Raw genomic sequence first — 26,492 nt, forward strand, 5'->3', positions numbered from 1 at the left:
AAGCTGGAATGCCAGCCAACAACACCACCAGGAATGAATGGGGCTGCTCCCCACCGTCCCCAGATGCTTAACTGGAAAAAACAAGTCACTGGGTTTTTCACAAGATAGCTACTGGGGCAGGCCACCCAGTTCAGAGGCAAGTAGGAGATGCAGAAGATGCAGCAGATTCACGGTGTCTGGAAAACGAACCACACCCATATCAATATGGCGGACATGCTGAGAAAGCCCAGGGATCTCCACACAGACAGTCAAGATGCAGCAGGACCCGCTGCATTCAACATAAGAAAAGGATTGTGAGTCTTATCCAGATTCAGAGATTGTTAGAATTGGAAGGAAGCCTGAATGTCACATTAGTCCAACTTTCTAATCTTGGATAAGAAAAGTGACAGCCAGGAGATAAGCGGCTCCTCCATAGTCACGTAAGGGCTTGTCATCTCCGCTAAGGATGCTGTGTGCCAATGGAGGGTAGTCTCACCTGGAGAGCATGGTTCTCAGTGGTCATTCCCACTCCCCTTAAAATGACCCATCCACCGGGCTCAAAGACCCCTCCTGATCAGGCCCCACTATCTCTGCTGCCCACCTCCCTCCTCATGTCTACTCTGTATCCACAACACTGACCCCCCGGCTTTCCCACCTGAGGGCCTTCCCACACCCCACTTCCCTGCCTTCCCTCAAATGTCCACATACCTCACTCTGCAGTGTGCTACAACCAGCTCACATCAGCTCTCCGAGTGCTACATCTTCAGGAATTTTGTGAGACAGTTGTTAATTTCCAGTTCAATAAGTTTTATATTAAAAACGACTGTGATAAATGCTCAAAACTTCCAAATTATTTTGCTCCATCTTGCTATTACTGAGCTCTTGAGGTTATTCATGTCTACTGTACCTACATGACGGATCCTTCCCCTGTCATGGGGGCAGCTCTTCCCAATGCCATGTTTAGTAACTTCACGTTGGTAGCTTGAAATTGGCCATAGCGGGAGGATTTACACCACAGAAACTGGCCAGTGCTACACATCAGGGCTTGATATTTTTGTTTTGCCAATTGTCTAGACTTACAAAAGTAATGGACAGAAACACTGATAATGCACACTAAGCATAAAAGCGTGCCTTGTCGGTAGCCATTACACTGTGAACAGCACACGTGAGGAAATATTCTTCCAGTATTTAAAAACCACTATCTTATTCAAAAGAGAAGTAACTCATGCCATTGATGAAGGAGAGAAACTTAGATATTCATTTCTGTTGTTTCACTTCCTTTTTATTCATTAATGTGAAAGAAAGTATCAGCCAACTTTCATATCAGAACTACTCTTGTCAATTAAAATTATAGTTTGCTTATGAATACAAGAGTTCACAAATCAGCGAAAGCATTTGGGGAGAATTAATTGGCTCTATGGAATTTATAATAAAGGGCATTGTATATTTTATTATTATTCATAAACTGTAAACTATAAATATTTCTATCAGTTAAAATCATAATAAATATATATGTATATGCATGCTTCCTTATTTTTTTATTTATTTTTATTTTTTTAGAAAACCAGTCGTTAAACAGTTACCCACACAACAATAGTGTCACTCCTAGACTTAATCTGGGTCTCTGCTCAAATGCTATCTTCTCGAAGAAGTCTTCAGTGACAACATTAGTGGCGCCTATCATAGCTCTCTATCCCCAACTCCACTTTGTCTTCATAGTATTTTATCGCTACTTATTACTATATCATACATGTATCTGTTTACTTGTTTGCCATCTGGTTCCTCCACTGAATTGTGGTTCTAAATTGGCAGATAAAGCAAAACAAAACATACTTTGTTCTGGGGGCATTTCTTCTTTTTCCCCTGCACTGAGAATAGATGCCTGGTATATAGCAGGTACTCAACAAATATTTTTGAAAAAATGAATGAGTGCAAAAGGTCTTCTCAAATTAACGGCATCATTTGTCACAAGTAAATGCAGGCAGCACTCGAGACCCCTCTCATAGTGTTACAACCAAGAGGAACATTTGCCAGTAGTCTAGAAACTGGTGCAAGGAAAGAAAAAAAAAGATTTTACAGCTTCTGATCAGTGTTGTGTAACTAACCTCTGACTATTACTTTACTTTCAATATTGTTCAGCAAAAGATGACAAGATCTACAATTACGTTTCTTATGACTTTTATAAATAAAGCAGGGAAAGCAGAAGACCCATCGTCTTCAAACCGAGACTGCCCAGATCACCTGTGCGGTAATTTTCCTGCTTCCAAGGCCACATTCTAAGAGTCCCTTTAACAACCCAACGCCCAGGGAAAGCAATCAGGCCAGGGAGATGCTTGCTGTCCAATGGGGAGCCGGATGAGTCAAGAGATAGGTTGGTAAAAATGCTGCGATGGGGATTGGCACATATGCCTATGGGGCATTTGAAGAACAGCTAAATCCCCTAGGAATATTTAGTCCAACAATGAGAAGACCTAGAGGTGTGGTCTAATGAATTCCCAATATTTGGAGAGTGGAGGATTGTCTTATAGAAGACTGAACTTGGTCTGTACAAGCTTAGAAAATGACTGGTGACTGAAAGTGCCTAAAAAACTTCAGTTTAATCTTTTCTATTCCTTTTAACAATTGGAACCTCAGACAATAGGGATGAATTGCCTCAAAAGGAGGTGGGCTGCTCAACACTGAAAGTGCTAGAGCAGGGGACGGGGATGGGTGAGGGATGACTGAAAAGAGAATCTGACATCCAGCCTGTGGTTAACCTTGGTGATGTCAATAGTCTCTATTCACCTGGAGATTTTGTCACTAAACCCAGTCTTTGTCCTTTAGCTTTCAGCAATCTACCTCAAGCCTTAAAAAAAAAAAAAAAATTCTTTTGTTCTAAAAAAGTTTTCTAAAAAAAATTGTTTAATACTATTTTATATCATATTATTTTGCCTATGTTTAGTCTTAAAACTTAATATTCTGGGAAAACAGCAGCGGTGGCAGAATAGGTTGTTAAATGATTTTATTGAGGTATAATCTACAAGCCACAAAATGCACATGTTTTCACAAGCATCACCACAACCATTTTCAGCTTATTTCCCTCCTGCCCATTGCAGGGACTCCTGCTCCCACCCCATCCCACCCACATAATCATATAATACATGGTCTTTGGTGACAGACTTCTTTTATTTAGCATAATAAAAGGTTCATCCTTTGAGGTTCATCCTTGCTGTAGCAGGTGTTAGATTTCATTCCTTTTTATGGCTTCAAACTATCCCATTGTATGGATATACCACATTTTGTTTATCCATTCACCAGTTAACAGACCTTTGGGTTATTTCTATTTTTTGACTATTATAAACAATGATAGCATCACTGTAAAATATCTCCAACTCCCCACATAAACCAGACAGAGTTGTGCAATACCAAAAACCCACGGGAAACACAACAAAATTAGATGACAAGACCAAAAGCGCTTTGATTATATATAACATGGTAATGCACAGGTTGGAAAATATGCTCAAAGTCCAGTTTTATATCCTGTTTAATGGCAAAAATGTTTAGAATATATATTTTAAAGTGAAAAATCAGGTTACAAAGTAATACATGCAGTAAGATCCCAAATATTTATATCTCTGTGTACAATTATATTAATCCTAAGGTGCACATTTTTTCCCAATATCAAACAATGGCTCTGGGCTCTGAAGTCTCAATGCGTGTTTTACAATGTTTTTAATTTACCCTCTCTGTCAAGCAGTCACTGTCATTGCATGTGTGCAAATATCAAAAACAGAAGCATTATAATTTGCAGATTAGGTGTGAATGATTTGGGAGAAAATGAAAGACAAAATGGATCCCTCTTGAACCTCTCAGAATCCAATGGTTCAAGGTCAGAGTCAGGGAGATTGTGCATCCAATAAGATAAGCTACATTCCTGAGCATGGAACTCAAAATTAGTCAAGGTCTATATAATGAAAGTCTGCTCAGAGCCTAGCACCAATGGCTTTTTTTTTTTAATGGGTGATTTTGCAGTGTGCTGTCGCACCAATGTTCTTGGACTGCTATGAGTCAAAAGAACAAAAAGTCAGACTCTGAATATGAACAGTCTTAGGATACCTAACCAACATACTTCATTTATATTCCTGTTTATATATGCACAAGAGGGAGATTGGATTAAACAAGGCAAAGTCTGAAAGAACTTTTTAAGTAAGTATGTAATAAAAATTCTATGTGATAAGAAAAAGTGACATGAACCCTAAGGCACAGGCAGGTGGAAGAGACCACTGACAGCCACAGGACATGCATGCTATCAGAGTATGGGTAGGGAGAAGCAGAAGGAAGCCATGGCTCATCTGATGACCCAGAAAATAAGTGAACCAAAAATAGCCAACAGGTTTTCACTGGAAAATGAGGCAGACCAGTTTGAAAATAGCTGCTGAAACTGATAGGGAAAACAGAGCGTTAAAAGCAAAAATGTCCCTTAATACTATACAAGGAAAAATGTCCCTTAATACTCTACAAGGAAGAGGGTTGTGACTAGGACAGAGCTTCTGGGCTTGTGGCAAAATTCTGATCTTGTAGCCAGATAAACCGCATTCTAACGTCTTACCTATACGAAATTAACAGATTGATTTTAAAAGAAATTTTTAGAAGTTACCATGGTTACTTGATAAAAAGAAGATTCTGTGCCCTACTCAGGATCTACCGTATCAAAGAGGTGGAGATCAAAGCCAAGAAATACTAAAGACCGTTAAAGTTTATGGGGAAAAATCTTATGATTAATTTTACTTAAAGTTATTTTTGAAAATCAACTACATTTTAGAGTGAATCATACGTTTAGTCAGTACCAACATCTCTTCTAATTTTATAAAAGAAAATTCTGTTCAATAAAAGAGTCTCTATCTAGAGCCATCTCCTGATCTATACTGGGATGGAGGAGGCTTGTTTCTCAGCAGTGACACAGAGCTATCTACCAGAAGGGCTGGGAAGGCCTCAGAACAAGAAGATATCCTGTTATGCAAGCCACAGCAAAGGCAGGCCGTCTCCAGGGAAGAAAGTCAAAGGCAGAGCCTAATTTTTGGACTGCTGATTCCTTATGAAAGCAGCTCACACTGTAGCCATCATCCACACGAAGAGATCTAGATGGAAGCACCCCCCATTCTCTTCCTCCCATTCCAACTTGAGACACTGAGAACACTTAGTAGTAGATAAGGGATGCACAGTAGGAGGACAATGAAGTTCAGTGAGGGAGGCCAGATGCACAGAAGTAGTGGGATGGAGCTATGACCCATGTTTTTGCTACCAGTCCTGACACCCTCCTATGGGCCTTTCCACAACCAACTAAAAGCCACAAAATCATCTGGCATTACCGTGTTTTAGAGGCACTGAACATTTGGATAAACTAACTACAGAGACAGAAACTCTTAAGTATGCTTCGTGCCGCAATTTCATAGACATTTAGTATTCTGAATCTATTTCTTTCTCTGAAACACCTACTGAGTTGATTGATAATTTATGCAAGGATGATGTTCTGCTACATTTAAATCTAGGGATGCATACCTCTGCCCTAACATCGCCTCTAATTTTCCATACCTCATTTTCCTTAAAGGAGTCAACATTTGCTAGATACAAAAGAGTTACGGTAGCTAAAGCCTGAAGTTTAAAAGATAAAGAGCTGCTAGGGTCACCCGAACGTAACCATACTGCACCTGCTCTGTATAGTATTTTTATCTACTAATAGACGATTAAACGTAAATCCTAACGTACATTCCATTTTACATGCAATATGGGTTAGTTACTGTTGCTATGGAAACCTTCACTTTTGCATTTACTGATTTTAATTCTGTGACATTTGCTGACTTTAGTACAATGTAAAGTTTATAAATATAACATACAGGTTTGCAGAGGGTTTTTTTAAGTATTCAATTTGCATAGATAATCCCATCACAAATCTCTAAACACTTTAAGGGAAAAAGCATTAAACTGAGGCTAATTAGCAGTGATCAGCAAACAAGAAGCTATTTCCAGAAATAACTATTTTCATCGGTCCTCAAAAATCTCCTTTCACTTACCAAATGCCCCATCCATTGTATAAATCTTCTAACCTCTGATTTAATGATACTTTCCCAGCATGGAATTTATAAAGTAATTCTATTTATTGAAAACACTTTCAAATGTTACCTCATCTTACCTTTAACATTAACCTGGAGAGAGACAGGCCAGATGTGGTTTAAAGAAAGAATGACCTCACTTTAGGGTCCACTCCCGATCCAGGGCAAACAATTCTTCAAATTTCAACTAGATCTTCAAAGGGTCATTACAGCAAACCATCCTATTTTCCTTCTTATTCCTAGTCTTAGCCATCTTTGCTTCTTTGGAAGCTAGCACAGTTTCCATACGTGGAATATATGCATACTCTGCAAATGTCCCTAAATTTTTTTTGATTCCCTGATTACCGCCACTTAACAGATATAGAAACTGAGACCCATAATCATTACGCAAAAACATCAAAAGTCACCTAGCAACTAAGTTCAAAAGTAAATTCACTCATAAGAATTGACTGACCATTTATGATGAGCACCCAATACTTCTGAAGTATTCCCACAGACATGGGTGAAAATCCACCTCACTGTTACAGAGTCATAGAGAATTAAATTATTTTGTGAGTCTCCCCAGGGAAAGCCTGGATTCAGGTAGCCATACACATATGTATGTAAATATAAAAGAGAGTGTGTACCAGAGCATTTTAAGTGGCACCATCAAAGTCTGCACATTCAAGAAAAGGAACAAACTTAACCAATATTTATTGAGCTTCTATGTTGAGTCAGACACTGCTTAGCAAACTTAGAGCAGTCAAGTGTCTATAGTTGTACCCGGAGAAGGGAAGAAGGGATGACAGAAAACTCTAATGCCGTACTTAAGGTTGATAGGGAAAAGGATGACAGGCCAGGAAAATGGCAAATGGGCTTAAGAGGATCACAAAAGCTTCTCAAAGACAAAAGGCACTTGAGAGAAAACAGGACCACTAATAACCAAGAAGAAACAGGGAAATAATGAGACTCAGACATGGGGGAGAAAATAAACTCTTAATCAATCTTTGATTTAAAAAAAAAAAAGAATGTTGAACAAACTGGTAAGTGATGAAGATGCTGTGAAAGTAGAAGCTAATCAAAAGTAGGTAAAGGGAAGGGGGTTGGGAAATGCAGAGCTCAAGGGAGGCAGAGAAGGCTACGGAGGAATTTCACAGGACGGATGGACAAGGAGGATGATGTTACTGTTATTTCAAGTGGATTCTGGGAAGCAGGTAGAGCGAACATCATTGAACTGCACACTGATTTGGGGCTTGAGGACACAGATACATGCTGTTGGCAAGAATGGGTAGAGATGAAGTCTGGAAAGAGTCCCTACACTTATTCCAGTAACCTTAGAGTTAGGCTGGAGACCTCTCCTACCCAACGCCCTCCATTGCCAATTCATCACCAAGCACTGCCCCATCCACACTCATCTACCCCCCTGATGGGCTTCAAGTTGATCCAATTCATTATTATCTTTTACCTGGAAAACTGTAATATCCCTCTCTAATGTGTCTTCTTGCATCTGCTATTAAATCCTCCCAAATCGTTCTCCTTTCAGCAACCTGAGTGATGTTTTCAAAATACCATTAAAATGACTGTATTCTGTGGATTGTGGGCCCCAAGGATGGAACACAGTGAGAATAGGATGGTGCCTACTCCAATTATGCAACTCTCTTCCCACCTGCAGAGACTTCCCTGAGCAGAGCGCAGCCAGCCACATCCTATTCCTGCCCCAGACCAGCATCTCGGGCCTTTGCTCCCTCCAGCTGGGCTGCCCTTTTTCTTCCTCAACAAATCCAATGCCTATAATCCCTTATAAGAGCAATTCAAATCCAACCTCTTCCATGACACATGGCCTAAACATTCTACGGTATTCACTGTATTCTAATGACAGTAGACCATTTAGCACTGCCCTTAAAATTCTTCATGTGTTCAATTGATATGTAGTGAGTATCCATCAGATTCCAGGTCCTGGGTTAGACACTAGGTGACTGAATTAAATAAAAATAGTCCTATTTGTACATCTGGGCAGTTTCCGCACTGCAACAAAGGCGGTTGGCCAAGGAAATAGGAAGAGGGGACTGAAATCCCAAGCACTTCGCCAAGCCCTTTGGGGCTAGTGTCTGCCAGGAAGACCAGAAAGCTTTCCCTTTGCGCAAAAAAGCTCACCCAGAGGGAAGACCTTTTACTAATTCACATAAACATGACCTATAGGCTGCTGTTCCTGGAAGGACAGACCTCGTGCTTGTCTGTGTGGAGCTTAGTTAGTTGTGTTTAAACTTCTGGGCCTGCTTCTTTTCTCATAGTCTTTATGGAGTCAATAAAGGTCTAGAGCATCTCTTCTGCACCTGTGTTCTGTGTTGTTGATACAAAGATGAGCCAAATGTGGTCCCACACCTCAAGAAGGCCAGGGTGATGTGAACTCATGGTGGATTCCCTCTGTGCACATGCTGGGTCCCACTAAGGAACCAAAGTCATCACCAATGATAAGGCTTCAGTTGTGCCTCGTGTTATGACCCAAGGCCTGCTTGGACTTCCCTGGGCCTCAGTTTCTTCACCTGTAAAGTGGGGCACCAACCGGAGAGTTAGTGGAATTGCGGGGTAAAGATCAGCTCTTGCCTTGGGTGCACCCAGGATCAAGCCATAGTGTGACTCTTGTCTACTGTGAAACTCTGGGCTAATTACTAAGCCTCTCTCAGCCTCAGCTCCCTCATCTATGAAACAGAGGTAATAATCCTACTCATTGCACTGCTGTGCAACTTAACTGAGACAATAAGGTTAAAGTACTCAGCTGGGAGATTGACATGCAGCAGACACTTAATAAATACACAGTATGATTCCACTGTTCCTCATCTTGAATTTTTGAGATACTGCTTTTTGTCTCATCCAGTCCCCTGCCTTCAGTTTTATGCATTCCTAACCACTCAAGGCTTTGCATGATCTGTTTCCTTCCCTCAACTCCTCTCAATATTGTCTAGCTATATACCATAGTGGGAGGAGGGGGATATTTTTTCAATTAAGATTCATTAAATGAGAACCTGGAAGTTTCACAAAAATGACTATGATTAACTCTTTGGTAAGGATGACATTTTCTACCCTACAAAAAGACAATTTCTCATGGACTAAGGCAAAAAAAAAAGATTCTTTTTGCCATATCTTGGCTTTTAAGTAGGCTTAGAGGAGTCCCCTTTTCTTCTTCCTCACCCACAGTTTAGGTTATAGTAGTTTAAGGGACCTGGGTGCAGTCATCATGGGGGCATGAATGCTGCATGACTTTATCTCCCTGTTTTGGGATATTTAAGCAGCTTAATTTCTCTAAAGATCATCGGATACACAGTGTTGTCAAAAAGTTAGCAGCGCTCTAGATTAAAAATACGAATATTTAGATCACAATTTACTCCATAATGTAAGCAACTTAGAGCGTAAGCGGGCGCGGGAGTGTGTGTGTCCTGACACCACAGTCCCTGCTGGGATACCTTCCATCCTCGCTGCTCTCAACAGCCCAGTCTTGCCCATCATAAGCAGACGTTCAGCTGGCTGTCTTCCCCACTAGGCTTTGAGCATGAGGGAAGGGCTTCCTGGTAGACCTCCATCACTGAGCACATAATAAAAAAACTCTATAGGTGATTGAGGGATGAAAAAGCCAAGGCAATCCCATCCTAGACACCCCAGGGTGCCACCATGAATGTTCCTTTTTAAATGGTTTTAAAGTCAAAGCCATACTAAAAGTAACAGCAGAGTTCATTCTTCTCTCCTTTTCCCCTGCCTCCATTAAAAAAAAAAAAAAAATCACAGGAAATATAGAATTAGGACTGGAAGCCATTCCCTGGCCGTTCTCTCCCCACCTCCCCCAATCTCTTGTTATACCAAGAGTATCTGGTATCCCTTCAAGGAGGCCTCAGGAGACCCGGTAATATTATATATGACTGGGCTCCTTGGAAATACAATGGAGTGATTTAGGGCGGAGTTTTCAGTTTCTAACTATAAATGTCTTGACATATTTTCCTTTCAGACGAATGGCTGGAAATATAATAAACTATATTTTAATGTTTATTTGTTTCAAATATAGTATTTTTTTCAACGGACAAATGTGAAGTTTTGAGTCCGGAAACAAACAGGTTTAAATAACCGTCCTAGCAAGCAGCTTTTAAAACAGTACACACAAGTGATCATTTCAAAGCAGTTTAATGCACTCAGCCAACAGGCATTAACAGTCTTTTCGGAATAACTTGACACCTTAAGCTTATTTTCTAGTCTTGGTTCGGATGAATTTTAACCTTTCTTTAAAAAAAAGAAAAAAAAACCAAGGGTACCGGGACCCCTCTGAACTCTGTGATTTTAGGACATCCTGCATTTGCATTTTGAGGTTTTTTTTATAAAGACCGGAAAAAACAATCCCCGGACCTTCTTTCATGTGCAGGTTTTAAGACAATGGTGCCTGGAGGGTGAGAAGGCCAGAGTGGCGCTCCAGCTCCAGCCAATGCCTGAGGAAAAGCAAGAAGGATCTTTCTGTGACTCAGCAAGATCCCCTCAGCAAGCAGGGTGGGAGAAAAGGGGCAGGAGTCGCAACGTCAGGAGCACGTTATTTACCTTGATTGTATGTTTCATGGGGGAGATTAAAAACAGAAGCACACAGTCCACCTAATGGGAATCAGAATAAAAATAGTGAAGGAAAGGATACCTTGCAGTTCATATCTCTTCGAATCCAGAGCTGTCAGAAGAGGAAATAGGCTCAGGAAAGGGAAAGATTTATCTAAGGACACAGGCTCAAGTTTAGGGAGGAAAGAAAATGTGAGAAGAGTCTAAGAAACACTCTTGAACAAAATTCTTTGGCCCTCGATATGACATGAAATGCCAGGTAGGGAAGGGCAGAGCCACCCTCCAATATCTCCCGGTATTGGCAGTGTCCCTCCACGGTCTCACTGAGCGTCCAAGATTTTCCTCGGATGCTGACCTATTGTTCTGCCCATTCTACACCAAGGAAACTGAGGCTCAGAGACTCATGTTACATGGCCTGGGTGGGAAAGGATTTCAACCCATCTTCTCGCTCCCCACTCATCCTCTTCACTCGACTCACTGTCATCTCCCTCTGAGGTCCTGGTTCTAGGCTGGCTGACAGGTAAGGGGGCGGGGGGATCTTCCCAGAAGCCCCAGCTCATCAATTCGAGTTTCCCAATTCTGTCCAGGCAGGAGGAAAAGTCAGGATTGGCGACCCTGGGGACCCACCCTTTAAAATGCCTGCTAAAAGTTTTGTGGACCCCACAGTGGCCTCATTGGTGGACAAACAAAGTGTCCCTAGGCAAGTTACATAACTTTGGCTTACAGTAATTTTGCATCTTAAAAAAAAAAGCCATGAAAATCCATCCCTTGCTTCAGACACGCTAGGCTAAAAATAGCTCAGCCAGCCGGTAAATGTGTGTCATTTTTCCTTTGTGCATCTCCCCATCCGCTGACCCCCTCCTCTCAGCAGACAAATATGCTCCTAGACAGACTGCCAGTCTGCCCTCCACAAAGTGGCCAGAGTGACATTGCTCGAAGGCACATCATTGGTTTCACTGCCCGGGCCAAAAAGTACCTTTATCAGTTCCCTTTGCCTGAGAGTAGAAACCAATGTTGATGGAATCCTTACTACATAGTAGTGAGGTGCTGGACCAGCAGGTCTAAAAGCTTAAAGGCGTCATCCCACTAAATTCCCTAAAACAAAACCTACGAGGTGAGGACTACTCTTGTGTCATTTTCCAGATGAGGAAACCAAAGCACTGAGAAATTAAATAATCATGCCAGGGCCCTATTCATACTCACTATACTGAAGTCCAACAGATAGTCTCCAACGGATAGAGACCAACGGCCTCACGGCACATAACGAAGCCTTCACAACCAGCCCTCACTTCCTCTCCAGGTTTATTTCCTACCACATTCCAACCCCACCCTACACACATATATACACACTCATACAACCACCCTAGACCTTTAGCCCCAGCTCTGCCAAAATCCTCACCCTTCCTCAAACAGAACATCACCTTTTGAGACTCACTTTCTTTGCCTGTGCCTTTCCTTCAGCCCAAAGCATCCTTTCCACCACTATTCTTAAATTGGCAAATTCCCATTCATCCCTCCTTCTCTGCAAATCCTTACTGTGGTCTTACTAAGCCCTTTCAAGTCAGGCATGCGGCCCTCTTCACCTCCAGACCAGTAATATCACATATGGTAGACTTCAACATCCGCCAAACAAATCAGCGTCAGCGTCACCATAGTAATGAACACTCAGAGGGGGCAGGCACTATGCTCATCACTTTATAAGAATTATCTCACCTGATCCTCATAAAAATCCAAGGACGTAGATTCTATTATCATCCCCACATTATCCAGAGCACAGAAGGGTGAGTTAACTCACTCAAGGTCACACAAATAGTAAGGAGAGAAACAAGTCTGCTGGACTCTAGAAGTTAATCATTCGATGCTCATGCTATGTAGGGGACACAGTCTGATTGCATGCTATGACTGCTCTTTCCTAGAACATGTGTGAGGCTTATCTATAAAATGCATATCACCCATATAAAAACAGTGATAACTCAGAATCTAGTTACAAAATGGTGGCCTCTGTGAAATGTACCTTTAAAAAAAAGACTGCAGTTGGCCACCAAGACTGTCACTTGTCATGATGGATAAAACATGAATAAGGTAGTACCTGACCCTAAGGAGCTCTTCGATCCAGTGAGGAAAATAAGATAATACGGCATACAACTCAGGACATAGCCCACTTTATGAAATATCACTTTCCTCCTTGAAATGGAGACATGTCCTTCAAACGGTATCATAAATGAACTGGCTGTATCCCAACTACTGGTTCTAGATCAACACTAACTCTTAACATGAATTCAACCTCCCTCTTTGCAGTAGGAATTGTGCAAAAATCTTTTGATTTACAGACATTGCACAAGGTTGTGTGCTGGTTGCCTCCCGACTCAGAAATAATACAAAGGAAAGATAAACAGGGGGAAAATGATCTGCCCTCACATGGGAGGGAAAAGCTTTCTTAAAAGGAGACAGCCCTGGGTGCAAGATTTCCGACTAGTATTAAATGTTAATGGTGATCACAATAGGCACCATAGCTAACTCCTTATACCAGCAGCCTCCAACTTACTTGGGACAAGATTGATTACTAAGAATGCTATTTCCTTGAGATCAAATCATGGTGCAAAGAAGCTGGATAATTTTTTAAATATATATATCATGCTAAAATATATATCATGTTAAAAACATAAACATTTGTGTAAATAATTCAGGCAACTCAAAATTTTAAGAAGATTTAAGAACATGGTGAAATACTCATAATTTTGGTTAAAAGAGCTGGATTCAAACGGGTGTTCGGTGTGTCCCTAAGCATGTAAAGGCTGATGTACATGTTTGTCTGTCTTGGATTGATACGCTAAAATGATAACAGCAATTTTTTGCATAGTAGAACTAAAGATAATTTGTATTTACCTATTTGTACTTTGTACTTTACAAATATTCTATTACTGACAATGAACCAAGTTCTTAAAATCAGAAAAAGTAGACCTACATCTTAAAACATATGCAACTTCATTTTACATAAATTGGCAAGGGAAACAGTCATAAATTCTAAAGCAATAAAGCTTAGTGATGTGTTTTTCAACATCAGTAGCATGATGCTAAAGATCGATACCATTTTAGGGCAAATTGGAAAACTGGAAAGAAGAAAGGGGTTTGAAAAGGAAAAGTGTTTGTAGGGTTGAAGTACAAATTAGTGATAGGTAAGAGTGTTTGATGTGGCCACTTCCTGGCTATTACCTGGGCACCTAGTGTTATGATTTAGAGAACCCGAGACCACTTCTGAATCCACAACAGGTTGTAGTCCAGGTAAGCGCCACCTGTGTCTGGTTTCGGCACTTCCACAATCTCCACAATCAGAAGTCTGGACTAGATGATCACTCACATCTATTCCAGCCCTGTAATTCTAGGATTCAGCCAACTGGGGAGCCGTAGGCTCCATCAGAGTGTCTGTATCAGAACCTTTCAAAGGCACGTGATACGCACCAACTGCTTAATTTCAAGTTCAAGGAAGAAATTTCAGCCAACTGCAGAGTAATCATGGTTAACACTATAAGAAGGGTTTCGTGTGTGTGTGTACTGCCAGATGGTTAGCCTTGTATACATTATTAGTGTAACTTTTGATTGTCTGCACAGATTTTCAGTCTCAAGGTCAAATTTTCATGAATCCTAAGAAATGACCCATAATGGGAGGCAAAATTTAAAGCACTACCCTCTCAAAAAAATAACAGATATTAAAACAAACGTAAATTTAAATTATATTTCATTTAATATGTATTAAATTAAAATTTAAAACAATGTAATGTTTGAGTTATGTAAGCTATTTCTCTAGAAAAGTTGATTAAAAATTATTATTAATGTGGAATTCTACATAAAAATCACAGGTGACCTAGTCAATGAAATGAAGTGTAGGAAGGTATGTGTAATTTAAGGACTTCAATATGAAAAATCAGGGAGGCTGTACACTGAAGTCGGTGGGACAAAGCAGCCCATCGTAACACTCGGTTGCATCCATAAAGAAAGTAGAGGGCTTCCCTGGTGGCGCAGTGGTTGAGAGTCCGCCTGCCGATGCAGGGGACGCAGGTTCGTGCCCCGGTCTGGGAGGATCCCACATGCCATGGAGCGGCTGGGCCCGTGGGCCATGGCCGCTGAGCCTGCGCGTCTGGAGCCTGTGCTCCGCAACGGGAGAGGCCACAGTAGTGAGAGGCCCGCGTGCCACAAAAAAAAAGAAAGAAAAATTAGAGGCGGGTAGCTTTACTACCTATCAACCTGATCCCCCTGGCCAGATAGAGACCACATGGTGCTGTTCAGAGCATCACCAGTTCCACCCGTGTGCATTGCGCTGTGTTAAGGAGTAGGCCACAAGGTGTCACAGTGGATCAGTTTGGCAGGGCTGTTATCTGTCCAGACATGCAGGTGGGGCTCTGGGCTTCACCCCGTACTGACACAGCTCCCTTGGAGGAGTCTGTGCCAGGCAGCATTTTGAGAAGTACACCTCTTTAGACAAAATGGCCAGTGAAGGCCAGTGGGTGTGTGCTCTCCAGCCCTCCCCAGGGTCCCTGTTTAGATGGCCCTGCAAAGGCACTGGTGAAGGGGAACATTTCAATATTCTGTTGTCTCTACTGAGTTCTTAGCTAGAGCAAACCCTGAACACAGATTTTCCCCAACAGAATGGTGTGTGTGTGTCCCATACATTGATCAGTTCTTAGTCTTTAACCTTGGTATGTCTAAGAGTTAATTATAACCTGGACTTTGGGGGAGATCACAGCCACAAGAAGGTGTATGATTATTGTGTCATCACTATTATATGATGGTGGAACACCCTGATGGTTCTGTCACGTATTATAAGAACCCCAAACCCACAAATCCTACATGTCACTTCAAGTTTCATTCATTAAATTGAAATATGCTTGTGCAAGCCTTGTAAGATATATTTTTAAAGATATTTTTATGGTTATTAAAGGGGAAGGGGGAGGGGTAAGGACTCTGGGATTAGCAGATACACAACACTATATATAAGATAAACAACAAGGATTTACCATATAGCACAGGGAACTATATTCAATATCTTGTAATAACCTATAATGGGATAGAATCTGAAAAAAGAACATATATATATATACACACACACACACACACGTATATCACTTTACTGTACACCTTAAACTAACACAGTATTGTAAATTAACTATACTTCAATAAAAAATAAGTAAATATACTTTTAGGAAATCAAGCAATGTTTTGCCTGATTTACACAACTTAATTTTCTGATGGGGCAGAGAAAAGGGCAGCATAATCATCATCATCATCATCATCATAGTTCCCATTTATTGAGCACTTACTATATACCAGGAATTTTTTACATGCATTAGCCATTCACCTCCCAACATAAACTTCAGGCTAAGAAGATGAAGGTTCAGAAAAGTTAAATGACTGCCCTAAGATCACACAGCAAGCAAGAGGTAGAGCCAGGGTTTGGATCCAAATCTGATTTATTATAAGTCATACTTCAGTTCAGATCTTTACATTCCAGGCACGCTACTCTTTTCATTCCAAACAAAAAAACACTAGTGGAAAAAAAGTTGTGCATGTTTCCTAACCAGAAGGTTCACACATACACAAACAAAATCTGATTGGGGCGAGCAAATATCTCTCTCTTGTCTCTCTGTCTCTGTCTCTCTCTCCCTCATACATACGCACACACATTCACACACACACACACACACACAACACAAACACACCACACAATTCGTAAACACAAAGACATTATAAACCACATCATATACTAATATAACTTCCCACATTTTGTTGTATAATCACTTCAAATAAGTTCATTAATGGCCCTGAAAGCACTTTCCCAAAATGCAAAGTGCTCCAGGAAACGTAAGGTATTCTCGTGATTCATATCCTAATTCATGGCTGTGGGCCCTCAGGGAGGGGCCCAAAGAGAGAAGTAGTAGAGATAGCAAATGAGAAAGGTGTAAATACTTTTCATCAGAAGTCAGGAGATTCCCAACAGATTCATACTACCCAGAGGACAAAGTTCTCAGCTCAACACCTCTTTCACAGAAGAAATTCCTCTCTTCAGGCTTCTTTTCTCTGCCGGTCTGGCTGAACATTCTATCTGTAAATGCTCTCCTGACTCTTAGGCTTACAGATTCTTTTCCAACTGTAGTTGTCGGTGATTGTTGGGAAGATTCAAGGTAAATTCCAGTGTCAGTCTGGATAGTGCTGGTACAACGTAATTTCCTTTATTCAACAGATATATTTTGCATATCAACTATGTGCTATGGGGCACTGGGCAGACAACTGTAAAGGAGACAGATGAGGCCCTTGTTCCCACGCGGCTTATATTCTATTGACACTTGAGAAATAAACTAGAAGCAAAAACATACCAGCTTGCTGGGCTTCCCTGGTGGCACAGTGGTTGAGAGTCCGCCTGCCGATGCAGGGGACACGGGTTCGTGCCCCGGTCTGGGAAGATCCCACATGCCGCGGAGCGGCTGGGCCCGTGAGCCATGGCCGCTGAGCCTGCGCGTCCGGAGCCTGTTGCTCCGCAACGGGAGAGGCCACAACAGTGAGGGGCCCGCGTACGGAAAAAAAAAAAAAAAAAAACAGCTTGCTATAATTCCTACGAAGAAAATTATCAGGGCATGTGATAAAAAGTGAATGAGACTGTGTGCGGGAGGGGCAATGAGCTGATCAAGGAAGGCCTCTCTGTGAAGGGGGCATCTAAGTTGATCAGTAGAGGCCCTACTAAGTGCTAGGACTCATCCTTCATGGTCGTTATTTTCTTTGAGACATTGAATCAATTACCTGCAAATCAAGTCAACACCATGCCAAATTCTAATTCAAATTAGATTTCCTAATACTTCTAAGTGTTATTATGGAGGAAGCCGTATATGCATTCTACCACTGAGGGCAAGGGTGTTGAGGTATGCACAAGCTTGGCAAGTTAATGGATCCAAAGAAGTCCCTTGCGGCTGGAGTTTGCTGAACACGTGGTAAGACTGGGCCATCAGGAAACAACAGATCAATAGAGCCTTAAAAGCCAGAGCAAGGAGTTTGGAGCTTATTCTAGGTGTGAGGGGGAGCTGGAAAGTGACGTGCTCTGATTTCTGCTTCAAAAATATCACCTTGGCTGCTTGTGGGAAAACAGATTATATAGTGGAAAGAGGGAGCAGAGAGTATAGTTAGGAGACCATCCAAATCTTGAAAAGAGAGGATGGGGGCTTGTGATGTCCCCAGAACAGGAGTGGTTCCTCTTCTTCAGAGGGATCTACCACATCTTTAACGCTCAGCACTCTGTTTTTAATTGGAAGACTATAACTTCAAACTAGGCTGGTCAAAAGTAGTAGTAAATTGAGGGCAAGGGGGGGCCGTCAGGGCTTCCAACAGGGAGCGGGTAGCCTTTACCAGCAAGCTTCTGAACAGAGCACGGAACAGGGGAGTCAAAAGATCCAGCCCCCGGGGATGCCCATGTATGGACTTGGTTTTCACCTCTCTGAGCCTCAGTTTCCTGATCTGTTAAAGGAGAACCAGAACACATGCATCTTGGGCTTGGGAGTGGATCACGTGAAGAGATCCATCTTATCTCTAATAATTGGCAGGCATTGACTACAAGCACAGTGGCCTCACGGTTAGCTAAAGTAGGCTACAGGATTAGGAAGGAAACCTCATTTCCCACGAGGAAATCCGAAGACACACGATGTGGACAGACTGCCTCTTAGGGTCAAACTAGGATAGTGAGAAACCGACACATGTTAGGAGCTCTCTTCCCTCTATGCCTTTATTTTTTCTACGATTCCTAATTGATTACCTGCAAAGAAAGCCAGCATCATGCCAAATTCTAATTTACTGTCCTAATCTTATATTTGGAGGGGCGTGGCACTACCAAAAATAGGATAGCTTTTCTACTCATCCAATTGATGTTTAAAATAATTAAACCACCATCTTCCACAGAACACACCTGAGAAGAGTCAAGCACTGAATGGAAATTCAGATATTTTTAAGTTTAAAAAATTAAACTCTTAGATAACTATGCATAGTGTTCCACAACAAGTCCAGTGACTCTTCAGATAAGACCACTTCAATGAATACTGAAAATATTCATTCTTTAATAGGGAGTGTGAATTTGGTTCTTTTTTTTCAATAACCAGGGTATATTTTCCACCTCTGATTCCATCCTTTGGAATTTCACATGGTCCCTTTTGAAATGAGTCAGACACTTGAGAGGCAAATAGTCCAACCAGGTTAGGCGGATGGGGTCATCTTTCCAGGCACTGCCAAAGTCAACCTATCCAAGGAAAAAATGAATGCATTCACCTAATAAATTTCCACAGGTGAAACTACAATCCTTGCTAGTATTTCTTATCTCAGAGAAGTGCTATATAGCAAAGCAGTTGACAGCATAACTTCTAAAATTAAACTACCATCTGTGTGACCTTAGACAATTTACTTAACCCTTTGTTTCCTCATCAGTAAGACTGCAGATGTTAGGAGTACCAATATCAGGAGGTGATTATGAGGGTTCCATGAGCTGATGTCCAGAAAGCACTTAGCACCTTGGCCCTACAGAGAGTGACCTCTCCCTAGATGCTAGTTACTATCATCACGACTACTTTTCAGAAAGGTGTACATCTTTCAGTATACAAAGGCACAGTGTGTTAACCTAACAGGGCACTACATTGTAAGAACTGGTTTGTATGTCGCCCTTTGTTACCAAATGGTCTTAATCGTCTCTGTATTTCCAGACACAGATATTGTCATTGCCCGAAGTATAGAAATTCTTGAAGGAAGGGCTGAAGTTTGTCTCAAGTATTAATAGTTGCCTATGTTCAGATGCATGCTGCCGGAATTTATATGTAAAAAAAAAAGTCTAACCTCAGATTGATAAGGAAGATGGAAAGAAAGAAAAAGAAAGAAAGGAAGGAAGGAAAGGAGGGAGGGAGGGCGGGAAGGGAGGGAGGGAGGGAGGAAGGGAAAGGAAGAAGGAAGGAAAGAAAGGAGGAAAATATTTTGGTCAGAAAATGGCAAAGGTATATGTCATATCTGCATCAGCTGAACACATTTTTAAAGCTCTGTTTTCTGCTACTTTCAAAAAGAGATTTGTTTTTCCAGATCAATTATATTCCGAGACCCACCAACCAAATCCAAATAAGTAAGTTTATGAATCTTGTTCCTGACAATATTGGGGGTTGTTTGTTTTCTGTTTCGTTTGCTTGTTCAGAAAGGGGGTTTTCTGTGTTCCTCATGAAAATGGGTTAATGTGGACAAATGTAATAAAAGGAGATTTATAGCCCTGTCTCCATACATTTTAAATTAATTTCTTTCTGAAACCCAAACAAAAAGCTAAATGCTTAAAAAATGAATACTGTTTAAATCCTATATCATAATTTACATACCAAAAGGGGAGAGATTTAAGTGTGCATTGATTTTAGGCTGATAAGAATCTGTGTTGAATGTGAGCTGAGAGATTTTTTTTTCTTCTTGGCCTCCTACGAATAGTTAGTTTGCAGCAATTTTTAATTAAAAACAGTTCCCATAGTAGGAAAATGGGGGAAAAAAAGACCTCAGGAAAATAAAATCCGTACAAGAGTCCAGCAATTTGTTTTCTGAGGCCATGTAGAGATCTCGAAAAATAAGAGAGGTTGGAAGTTCTTATTTTTTAAAACTTCACTTTTGGTTTCATTTAACATTTTCAAAATAGCTTTCCTTTCCACTACTAATCCCCCCTCCCCCTACTCCTCACCAACCCCCTTCGAAAAACTTGGAAAGTTCTGTGTTTAACACTGAAAATCATTCATATGCCTCAGAGTAACAGCACCATTTTTCTTTCTAAATTTCTAGGAAAAAAAAAAAATCCAAGTTTATCACAAAGCCGTTTTCTTTTTTTTCCCACCTATCCAGAATACCTAATCTCATTTTAACTAGGCTCTATCTGAGCATCAATGATACTAAGCTACCCCATGAATAAACATGATGCTACAACGGGAAACCCTGTGACTAAAGTATATAAAAATGTAGCTGAAAGAAAAGACTGAGAGCCTTCCACCCCCTCCCACCCCCTCCCCGGGGAGTTGGAGAGTTGAGCTGAAGCGGGGTGAAAGCAGCAGATTGAAATTTCAAGGTCTTCAAATATTTTCAACGTTCATATTAAATCCTGTAAAACTAAAAACCGTAATTCTAATAAAATCCTTGTGTACATGGCAGCTTCCCATTGTAATCACAGCTTTCTCTTTGGGAGTGGGATGTGTAATACTGATAAAAGAATAAAAAAACCTCAAAACAGAAGAAATACATCCTAGTACCCACACTTTCCTGGTGTTTGTGGTATTTTATTAAAATTAGCCTACTGCCAACCTGAAAAAAATCTATGTATTTAAAAACATCTTCATTGGAATGGAGACGTTTTTTGGTCATTTGAATGAGGAAATAAGGTAAAAAGAGTTGTCTGCGATATCCAAAATTTGTATAACTTGATAAACTTTCTTAAATTCTATAAAAATCCAACGTTATTAAAATCCTTTCACTAAAAATGAAGTTCACTGTGATGATCTCATATTTCACCTATACATATTTTTAATCTTATAGCACAGACTTCAGGAAATGAAAAAAATACTGTTATTTTTGTTATTACTGAAGCTTGTTACAGAACAAATCCTGAAATCTTTAGGACACATTTTTAAGTCCTATCTGACGGTACTCTGTGTGCAGTGTTAAACTAAAAATTGTGCAGTTTCGTTCTTTCAAAATATATTTGAGACAGCAAGACCATTCAAACAGTCAGTGAATTTTGGAAGATCTCAGGTCAATTCATGGTAACATACACAATGGAAAACATAGCCCTCTTCCTACTGCCTGGGAATTACAGTGACCAAAACTGACACAAAGCTCCAAGAGTTTCTCTTAATTTCAATTAAGAAAAGGGGGAAACATCTATGTACTTCTTTATGAAATTCCACTGAGATTCTGGTGTTGCAAAGAAATTTTATTTCCCACAATAGCCAACAGCATCTGAAGCATATGTGTGTTGTTTTTGTTTGCTTCGTAATGCATTCAAATTCCTTTAGAAAGAAATGAGGTCCCATAATTTCTTAGACACTTGCTTTCCTTTGCCACAAAGATTAGGGATCTAAATTGCCTCATGATGCAATAAGTGTGGAGATGAGCACTTTTAGGGGAATTGGAAGCAGGTCCCTAAAGCAGCTTCAGGAGGTACCAGGACCCCCAAAGGCATCAGAATTGTACTTCTCAGGAAAGGTGCCAATTTCAGTGATATAGTTAAATTCTCTCTCCTCTGTCAGCTACTGATTCATGATCGGCTTGTTCACAAATGTTTACTGAGCACCTACTTTGTCCCAGGAACTGCTTGCTCCCAGCACTGGCCTTAAACAAGACTGGCAGGGTCGCTCCCTGCAATATTTTCTCCACTATGACCCTATTTTTTCAGTACCATTTGTGATTTTGAACTAAATACCGTGAGCCAAGAAGTAATGTCTGTGCTCATTACTCAAGTTCACAACACTTTCTCCTACTAAAGAAAACCAAACTCTGAACTTTGGTAAAATCTGAATTTTTAAATTAAAGAGGCCTTGAGATAATTTGCTTATGAGGAACCAAGATCCATGTAAAAGAAAGAAACAAGTTCGAAAAAGGATTAACTCCCAATCCAGTGTTTTTTAAAACTACCCAGCTTCTGAACGGCTTTGATTTTATTTAATTGGAAGAAATGCATCGATCCCCAGGAGAGAATGCTCTGGGGGAGTCATCTATGGAAGGAGAATAGGTGAGCACCATGCTTCTTTACTACATTTTTTCCTTTCCATAAAGAAGGTTTCTAGGAAATTTCTGCAAACTCGATTATAATTTTTTCATTGAGACTGATTTGCTGCAATTTCTTTCTAGGCAAGTCTACGTTCAAAAAAGAATGGAGAATCGAGAGTATTACATAGGTGTGTATGTGAGAGTGCGATATTAGGAGTCAATGAAATAATACCATGTAATATAGAAGCAGGAACCAGAAGAGAGAGAGAAGAAAGTGAGTCTCTCTTGTCCAAAATGGATGGATGCATCAGTTAAATTCTAAAAGTAATCACTCAACAATCTACTTGATTTTGTGTGTGAATAAACTGATAACTCTTGCTGGGTATTACTGCACTTTATTCCAACCAATCCCTCTCTAGGGCTCAGAACAACTTTACCATAAATAGTCACCATTAATATTGATAAATACACAATGTAACTTTTTCAAGAAGTTATTTTTTCTAAATATTTTTCCATTACAAACGTTGATCAAAATCTAATATCGAATGTTAATATTTATATATCTTAGGAGCAATTATTTGATTTTCTCCTTTTTTTTCATATGAAATGAAAACAAACTTATGGCCTTGGGTTCATGACATCCTTTACTGCTCGGCAAAGAAAAAAGGAAGTGTCAGAGCAATTATTTGGATAATTATAAAAAAGATCTAATTAAGGGAAGAAGTGTTCAGGGTTGGCTCTAGAACATACCAGAAAACAGTTCTCAGTGCTTTTCTGTCAGTCAGCGAGGTTTAAAAAAATCTTTAGGATTTGTCATAGCAAGCTTTCCTCTCCAGTGTCTTGAGCTGTGAAGCAGGTTTTCTACTTAAAAGTAATACCCCAGAATCCAAAAGTTAGGAATTCCTGAGTTTAGCTCTCACAAAAGATAACGTGCCAGTTTTAAGAAACAATACTATGAATTTGGGACTTTAAAGGTTTTCTCTCAAATGTGAAACAAATGTGGGACCTTATTGCATCCTGCAGATTTTTATGAGGACCAGGATAGAGCAGTCCTCCAGATAAGTATTCTAGCTCAGAACTGGCCAGGTGATAATTAAGGGGCACAGGAGAACACAGATATCAGAGAAATCTGCCTGCTCTCTTAACCGAGAAGGATGGAGAAAAACCCTCCTTCTACAACTCCTCAAAAACTTTCTAAAATGTAAGATGGACACGGGTTCTTTTTAAATCCTGCTGTTCAAGAATTGATCCATAAAGGTTGCTGGTCTCTTTTTTAAAACTAATCATATTTTTAAGACTTTTTTTTTACTCCAAATCTGTGTTGCAATTATGTGTGCCTGAACAGTATGACATATTCTGTCCTCCTAATTCTGAAAGCAGGCTGCGACAATCAATAGTTTGTGCAAGAGTTTAAGATTCCAATACACAGTTGCAAAGATCTGAATGCAATATACAAATTGTAACATACATACACAACTACACACACACAACAACACACAAATATCATTTTCTGCCAACAGCTCACCACCCTTAGCACGACAGAGTTTACACTTGTATAAAAGCTACTGGCTTCTGGGGAGAGCAACGGTATCATCAAGTCCACTTAACATCTATGATGTATTAACATATAAAGAAAATAGCAGTGATAAAGACAGCCCAGCTTTTTTTTTTTTTTTAATCAGTCCTTGTCCAGCAGTTAGCCAATCAGAAAGCAGGTCACATCTTGTCAGCTATATTAAATACATTAAACATCATGAATTCTCCATGGCTGTTAACAATTCAAGCAAGTGTGTTTTATTTTATCGTAAAACCTTGGGTCCCTTTCCAGAATTAAGAGTCAAGCTTCTACCTAAAATTCTACCAAAGCTATTCCCTGAAAGCTCTTTGCCATCAACCCTCCGGGTACCTGTACTCTGCAGAGAAGACAGATTTCCCAGCTATTTCTACTTCTTAAAGTGACTTTGGTGCCCCTATAACAAACTCCTTCTCAGAACACTTCAACACAAAGCCTCAACTTAAAGGCAAATGGACAGCCCAGCAGTAGGATCTACCAGCCCAGCCAGCACAGAGGAAAAGTCAACTGGCATTAAATATTTAAATTGCAGGAGGCGGTCTGGAGTTTTGCATTTACAAAGTTCTGAAAGTCCTGTCTCCTCTCTGCTCCCAGAGTTGCTTGCGAGTAGGTGAGGCTTCTCTCTGGGGCACAAGATCACAATATGCAAAAACTCAAGCTGACTTGAATTCTGAGCCAGCTCCTGTGGAAGTGAGAGCTCCTGGGAGACACTCCCACCGTCGAGGGAAGAAAGTCAAGAACCCCTTGCCCCAAGCAACTGGTTTCTGAATTTAACACGGAAATAGACAAACATGTCCCTCCAGGGCTAGTTCTGAAAAGTACGAAGGGTGGCTCTTCTGCCCTTTTCACCTCGATTTTGATGACTTTGAAAAGCAAATGCCGGTCAAGCAGACTCCCTCTGGGATTTGTTAAAAAAAAAAATTATTTTGCTGGATGCAAATGATCACCAAATCCCTCGGAATTCTATCTCAAGAAACACTAAGGGGACCGACTGAGAGCCTGAAAATGCCAGAGTTCTGGTAGAGCAGCATTTCTGGACACCCGGCAGGCGAATCAAGTGCTGGGTTGTCTATTTCAAGATTCCGGCAGAAACTGTCCCCAGCTCCAAGAGTTGCTGTGCCTGGAAACCCAGCGTCCAAACTAGTGGATTCATGCTGGCGCTCATTTCCACGTACGTGGTAGTATCTAGTGGGACACTTCCCGCAGAATGCAGCCAGCCACCCAGGAAAAGCTCAGGCACAGTTTGAAGAAAACACACACACACACACAAACACACACCCAAGGTTGAAGTACTTACCTCTGTGCGCGACTGCAGTCTCTTGTTCATCTCATAGATTCGGTACTCTGGTTGTACCATGTAGGGTGTATGTCTCCTATAAAATGGGCCAAAAGGAGAAGAATAGAAGGGGTCATGTGGTGTGCTGGACATCTTGCCTGCCTGTCGAAAATCAAGCTAAACAGAGTAGCAGTAACGTCCATGCAGAGCACATGGGCTGTGTTCTTCACAGTACAAAGTAGCCGCACGCACACGCTCGCACACGCGCGCGCACACACACACAGAGGCAGGCAGGCTGAACACACTGGCTGGGAACTGCTGTGGGAGCCCTCGGTAGCGAGAGAGAGACGGAGAGCAAGCGGGAGGGAGGGAGGAGGGGGGAGAGCTCTCGGGAGGGGAGGGAGAGAGCAGGAGCTTCAGAGAGGGAGGGAGGCTGGGAGGGAGGAAGAGAGGGAAGGAGGGAGGGAGAGAGAGAGGGGAGCTGGATAGCTTTAGGCACCACTGCTTGTTTTTAAAGAAGCAGTTTGTGGAGAGGTCATTTCCTGTCCACACTGTAGACTAGTTCAAAAATATAATTCTCCTCACAGCCTGACAGAGGTCTAAGGTTTGGTTGGATTATTTTCCTCTTGCCAGGACCCTTCACAACCTGATTGCTGAGCTTGTTAGCATATAGGTGGTTTAACCGCTGCCAGAGCCACTCACCCCTGACAGCCACACCGTTGTGCTGGTTCAGAAATGTGATGACTACAAAATACAGAAACGGGGGCATCGTGGTCCCCGGTAACTGAGCTGGTGATTCACTCCCATGTAGATTTCCCTCTGCACTAATCTTCCTCTATAGTTTTGATTTTGCTTACTGTTGTTCCAAGCAAGAGCTTGTTAGAGTCTGCATTTCAACCCCTCCTAACCCCTTGCCCTCCCCAATCACCCCCTCTTCCCAGCCCCCTCCCTCTCCTTCTCCCAAAGCTTCATTCAAGCTGGTTTGAGGGGGCCAGGATTCAGGTCACTGAAGCATTTTCAGGTAAAAAACGATTCTTTGGAATGTGGAATGCCTAAGATACACCCATGGTGCAATGGTCTTCTTTCCCTAGGAGAGAGAAAAAAGAAAAAGAAAAAGAAAAAAAAAAAAAACCCTGCCAAAGCAGACCTCCAAGTAAGAGAGGAAAAGCAAGAAAGAGAAAACTCCCACAAAAATGACCATGGAAAATTCAGTTGAGTAGGAAATTACAAATAATTGAATGGCTCATCCCCAAATAACATGTCCAACTCTAAT

At 41.1% G+C, this 26,492-nt stretch overlaps 1 protein-coding gene across 9 annotated transcripts in view; it reads right to left on the reverse strand.

The window, feature by feature from the left end:
• The window catches only part of LDB2 (LIM domain binding 2), a 378,334-nt gene extending 352,760 nt beyond the window's left edge, over positions 1 to 25,574 (reverse strand). For 3 of the 9 annotated variants that reach the window (XM_030864281.3, XM_060299184.2, XM_060299183.2), the window contains exon 1: positions 25,241 to 25,573. In XM_030864281.3, coding sequence (XP_030720141.1) covers positions 25,241 to 25,372 — 132 coding nt within the window. In that variant the 5' untranslated portion in view covers positions 25,373 to 25,573. Of the gene's footprint in view, positions 1 to 25,240 lie in introns of all 9 variants that reach the window. The other 6 variants (XM_030864278.3, XM_030864274.3, XM_030864282.3 and 3 more) reach the window with 4 other exon arrangements.
• Positions 25,575 to 26,492: the final 918 nt, after the last annotated feature.

This window comes from Globicephala melas, chromosome 5 (assembly GCF_963455315.2).
Source record: "Globicephala melas chromosome 5, mGloMel1.2, whole genome shotgun sequence".
Lineage (NCBI taxonomy): Eukaryota > Metazoa > Chordata > Mammalia > Artiodactyla > Delphinidae > Globicephala > Globicephala melas.